Source organism: Xiphophorus couchianus, chromosome 18 (assembly GCF_001444195.1).
Source record: "Xiphophorus couchianus chromosome 18, X_couchianus-1.0, whole genome shotgun sequence".
Lineage (NCBI taxonomy): Eukaryota > Metazoa > Chordata > Actinopteri > Cyprinodontiformes > Poeciliidae > Xiphophorus > Xiphophorus couchianus.
The window spans coordinates 22243665-22249664 of record NC_040245.1 but is presented as its reverse complement, the minus strand read 5'-3'; the positions used below and the strand labels follow the sequence as shown (position 1 = coordinate 22249664).

The following is a 6000-nucleotide window of genomic DNA, read 5'->3' as shown; positions in this document are numbered from 1 at the left end:
TCAATAATGTGCAAAGTCTCTTTCTTGGTTGGAGGGGGAAAGCATGATCAAATGTAAACCAGGTGAGGTAAGAGTCATTAAGAACATCTCTTTAGAAACTAGAGGAGACACTGCCAAGCCAAATGCTTCCAAAAAAAAAAAAAAAAATGATTGTACATTTCCTTTGCACATTGTGCATCCTGCTGTGTGACAGGCTGGAGACGGGTCCAGGGTTGGTGTCGTGGCTCTGGGTGCTGGTCGGAGCCCAGGGACTTTAGCACTCCGAAACCACCTTTGGAAAGTTTTAAACATTAGCCAATGGAGTTAAATTAGAAATGTATATATCTCAAACATGTAAAAAAAACACATAAATAAAAAAAAGGCAGAAAAAACGAATAATACCCATATACAAAAAAAAAAAAACTTTAGGGAGAAGCCAGTGCTCATCACTTTGGGCATTTTGCCTCTAATTTTTGTTCCATGTCCCAAATTCTACACTTTCAAAAATGTATCTGCTATTAAAATTATTCACAATTTTAAAGGGGCGGTGCAGGCACCTACGGAAGAGGATTAGGGCCACCGAAAAAAGAAAAAAAAAGAATTCTGAGATTAAAGTCAGAAATCTGAGATTAAAGTCAGAAATCTGAGATTAAAGTCAGTATTTATACCCCCACCTGTGTTTCTTGTTCTTTGTCGGGTCCTTGTCGTATCTGTCTTGCTGCTTGTCCATGTCTCAAGGTTTTTTTTCCCTCCAGTTGCTACCAGAATCGAACCTTTGCCTTCCGCTCATCTGTGCTGCCTGGTATTTGGGATTTTGTTTATTTCATCATTAAATCTTTATTTCCTTCACTTCAAGCTGGGTCCACCGGGTCTGCCTCACCACCTCACGCCACACTTCATGACAAATGTTAGTGATTATTTAAAAAAAAAAAACAACGCGTGTACTGTACGTGTGGAAAGCTTGTTTACACATTTTTTTGTGTATAATTTCACTAATTGCGATTTATTTTGACTGCTGATGGTTTACATTTGCTCTACAAATATTTACACTGGCCAATTTTTTAAATACACATGGCATCATTATCTTCACCTTCGTCATCATCCTCATCACCATCCAGCCGCCGTCCTCGCAGAACGGTTCTTATGAGCTCATCTCTGACACACGTGTTGCACAGTGGGAGGGATTTTTGAATCGATCCGAAACAGACTGGGAGGAGCGCCGCAGCACAAACTTAAAGAGGAGGAGGGAAAAAAAAAAGAAGAAGCTTTGAACCGACCAGTCGTGTTTCTGTGCCCGGAAAGTCAGCGCGGATCAGACGGCAGAGCTGCGCTTAAAACTCAAACTCTAGATCTTAAGTATTTGCTGTCATTTTTCTCGGAGTAAAAAAAAAAAAAAAAAATGAAAAAAAAAAGACTGAATAGCCAGAGCGGCAAAATGAAAAAGTTAGAGAAATGAAAAAGTTGAAACTTCTTCATAGATTTATTATTATTACTATTGCACTGCTGCTTCAGTGAGAGGTAAGTAACTATTATTCATTGCAAATATGCGTGTGAATCATATTTTGACGTTGTGACAAAGTAAAGGCAAAACTTTTCTAAAATGCCACTTTGTGATATTTTAGTGTTTTCTGCCTGGTCTAAAAGTACTTTTGTATGTTCTACAGACACTGCATGCAGTGAGGGGCGGTGAGGCTGTCAACACAAGGCAGCATCGCTGTTTTGCCGTGACAAATGACTGTCTCCAGAAAACAGGGTTTACACTCGTCCGGAAATTCGGATTATTGTCAGTAAACCCCCCTCATGCTGGAAGACCCTCCTCTGACAAACATGAACAGCAGCTCAAAGTGCCACGGCCAGCACTCGATCGCTGGCCAAGGCAACAAACCAATAACCATCACTTTCTTTTCGCTCGGAGTGGTGGGCAACCTGCTGGCCCTCTTCATCCTCTTAGTGCATCAGAAGGAGAACCGCTCCCGGTCCTCGGTCTTCTGCATCCTGGTGACCGGCCTGGTCCTCACTGACCTGCTGGGAACCTGCCTCCTCAGCCCACCCGTGTTCATCTGCTACGCCCACAACATGTCCTTGATCGGCCTCGGCGGGGAGAAACTGTGCAACCTGTTCGGCTTTGTGATGAACTTCTTCGGCCTGGCGTCCACCCTCATCCTGTGCGCCATGGCCCTGGAGCGCTGCATGGCCATCAGCCACCCGTATTTTTACTCGGTGCACATCCGCGCCACTTTTGCCAAAGTCGCCCTCTTCTTCATTTACCTCTTCTCTTTGACTTTCTGCCTTTTGCCGTTCATCGGGTACGGTAAATTCAGGCAGTACTGCCCAGGGACGTGGTGCTTCATGGACATGGGGGACGCCCCTGGCACCTGGGAAGAGCGTGGGGAATTGATCCTGGCCTTCTCTCTGTCCTACTCCTCGTTCAATGCGCTGCTGATCTTCATCGTGTTCGTCTGCAACGGCTCCGTGATCGTCAGCCTGTGCAAGATGCACCGCAGCCACTTGATGCGCCGCGGCTCCGTGGTGTCAGTGGCCCGGAAGAAGAAGCTGAGCTTGGCCTGGTTCGGACGCGGGGAGGAGGAGTTGGACCACGTGGTGCTGTTGGCGCTTATCACGGTCATCTTTGTGGTGTGCTCCCTGCCTCTAACCGTGAGTATCGTGCACCCCGCTTCCATCCAGGGCCGGGTTTTGCGGGATGTGGGCTCCTGGGTTAGAGCAGGTTTTGGTCCCCCAAGACAAGAGAGCAAATCAGAGGAGAGGGGGAAAAAACCTCAGCAGTTTTTTTTTTCTTTTTCATTTGTGTTGCTGCTTAGTTTAAAACATGCTGTGTATTACAATTGCTGTTTTATTTGAACATCTTCCAACATGTCTGCTGCAAATGAAAACTCTTAAGGCACATTTCAACAACGCTACCCAGATTTTTCCCTAATTTTTTGTGAGCATTTTCACACATGAGTTTAAGATGGGGTCCTTCATGTGAATGTGTATTTTAAAAAAAATTAAATCACAAAACAATCTATATTTTTATAATATTTTATTTCAGACAATAAAACTTTTATTTGCATAGATTAGAATGTTTCTTGCAACATAATGCCATTGCAAGAAATGGCTGTAGATGAACGACCTGTGTTAATTTACTAATGCAGATTAGCTACTGCACATTAGCTGCAGTGGCTAATCTAACACAGCTAATTTGCATGATTAGCTAATTTAAACACCTGCTCTACTGATGTCGGTGTGAAGGTCGCCCTTTTTTGTAGTTTAAATGAACCAAAACACACCAAATCCCACATCACATCTACATGTAAAGGTTGTCAAAGTCAAATAACTGACCTATACTTTTTTTTCTTAATTAAAACTTTCTGCTAACCTTGTTATCTCGTTGTCGTAGCATTGACAATTAGTAGCAAAGCACTGCGTCCCTTTTTTTGTTCGTATATCATGCATACATGTAAGATTTAGCGTGTTATGTTGACAACAGTTAAAACCAATGGTAGTCGTCGTGATCTTGCACACATGACGTCATTCTGCAATTTGCCCATATTACAGCAACTGAGCAACTTATCTGTGAGTACACTTATGTATACAAGGTTTCTCTTAGTTATTAAGGCCTGTGAGGAGCAGCAGACCCGTCTTTGAGGACCAGAAGCAGAAATGGTTATTGCTAAAGAAGCTGGTCGTTCACAGCGTCCTGTATCCAAGGATGTTCGTAGAAAAAAAATGAGTGGAAGAAAAACGTGTTGTACGGGAATCTGCACCAGCAACGACGACGACCACAGCCTTCACAGGACTGTAGAGCAAAATGTTTTCAAGAGTTCCTGGGAGCGGAGTCATCACTCCCAGACAAATCCTAGACATGGGCTGCTGGTGTTTTACCTGGGCTAGGAAGAAAAAGAACTGATCTGTTACTAAGTGGGCCATGGTCTTCTTTTCAAATTAATGTCGAGTTTGTTGCAGAGCAGTCACTCATAGCTGACATAGGCCCACGGTGCTAAAGGTCACAGAAATTGCTGGAAATTGCAACTTTTTCTCCAAGGTTACGTAATGCTGCTTCTAAATATTGATTCTCTGAAGAAGGATGGCTCTGTTTTTGGAGACCAGATTTCTGCGCTCGTGGATTAGATCTGGTTTGACTAAACATATAGTGAAATGTAGGAATTTGATAATTGCTTTTCTGTTTTTGCCAATTATTAGTATTCATAATAAGATGTGATAAAATCTAACTTATTAGGATGGCCTGTTATGTTACATGGTTCTGTTAGAAGGATTATTACATCTAGCTGTGTTACATTTTTTGTAGTTATTCATTTTACTTAATGATCCAGCTCTCAACAGAAGTCCCACTAACTCACATGGTCCTTTGGGAACATTGACTGTCCCCCGGTGAATTAAAGCCCACAGATGTCACATTTAAATATAGCACAGGTTGAGTTATGTCAGAGGGCGGGGTGGGGCGCCATTGTTTTCAAAAATGTGACGACTAGTCATCACAACAATCTAGCAAATTAAAGCACCTCAGTGATATAAATTACTATGTAAACCTATAAGATTCCATGTTTCATCTATAAAATCTATTCATTTTGTAGATGAAATTTTAGGCCCGTCTAAACCGCTGCTGGTCCGGGTCCAAACGTTGAGTCCTAATTTCTCACAACTGCAAAGCTAGAAAGTTATTTAAAGAAAAGTGAAGCAATAGCTTGTAACACCAGAGCTCCAAACTGCAGTCAGAACAAGTTAAAAAAAGGTTTAATCATAAAAGTGGTTATACTTTCAGTTCTTTTGCACTTGTAAGTGGTAACATCAGAGCAGGTATATTCATATATTCCCTTCTGTCATTGTCGACTCTTGTTCTTTTATCATCACACTTGCATAGAAAAAGCCTTTTTGGGCATGGCAGCTGTTTTGGAATGTGCTTGTAGGCACAATTTAAGCCTCTTTAACGGCTGTGTTGTGTTTAGGTGTGTCTGAGAGTGCGGCGCAAATGTGCGAGTTTGTTTTGAGGAGTAAGCTTCACGTTTGCTCCTATTCTAGGGGAGTGGACCTAACCTGAAAACCCTGGAGGACTGGTCCTGCCTCTCTCCACCGGGGTGGAAGGTTGCTCTCCTTTTTGTTGGAATCTGAGGTCAAATCATTGGCTGGCCTAATGAGCGTAACATGCGTCATAGACATGTGTTTCATAGTAAAACAATGTTTGCTTTTGTTGTATGGGTGCCATCTTTTTTAGTGATAAATTAGTTTCGAAAAGCAATAAAAACGATTCATGTTTTTGCCATATGCTCGTTTGTGGTCTGTGCCTGGATGCTTGACTCAGTTCTGGCTCATGACGGTATTTGACCTAAATCACTGTCGAAAAACCCAGAGGGGAAAATAAACAGTGATGACAAAGTATTCTCATCTGTCTGAGTAAGATTCAGGAATCCCCAACTTTGGTGCCTGCAAGCATTTCAGTAATGCAGTGAGGCGTTTGTGTCAAAAGAGATTTGGATCTGGAAATGTCCCGAGTGTTTTTGTGCCTTATGTTGATTTGAATTTCAGCAAAAATAAAATACAAAATATCAATATCGCACGTAACTCTGCCTTCCTGACAATGACAGATATTTAGTTCTAAGGTGGAGTTAACTTGGTGAAGAAAGCAGCTGCAATTATGCATGTGCACTTATTTTCTGTTTTACTTTTGCTAATATGTTTCAATTGATCAAACGCTATTCATTTTGATTAATTGTTAACTTTTGGGGAGATTCACCGTTTTTGTTTTCCCAAATGCTAATATTGGCTCTCATTGTAGCTTGTTGGAGAACCAACACTTTTTAAATGTCTAATCCTTCTCAGAGTGGCAGATGGATTAGAGCTCTGTTTCAATTACTTTGGATCAAAATCATTTGTTGCTTTTTGAGGTCTTTTAACCTGCTTCATGTTCTATTTATGCAACTCCTTGAGTCCATGGGTTAATGAGTAAGTAGGATCCTACTTGCTCACACGTGCACTCGAGTGTTGCAACTACAACTAAACTTAGTT

The 6000-nt window shown here is 41.9% G+C and overlaps 1 protein-coding gene across 1 annotated transcript in view; it reads left to right on the top strand.

Moving 5' to 3' along the window:
- The first annotated feature begins 670 nt into the window (after positions 1–670).
- Positions 671–6000, top strand: part of ptgir (prostaglandin I2 receptor) — a 28913-nt gene continuing 23583 nt past the window's right edge. Inside the window, exons 1-2 of the mRNA XM_028044621.1 lie at positions 671–1497; positions 1644–2634. Coding sequence (XP_027900422.1) covers positions 1780–2634 — 855 coding nt within the window. The 5' untranslated portion in view covers positions 671–1497; positions 1644–1779. The remainder of the gene's footprint in view (positions 1498–1643; positions 2635–6000) is intronic.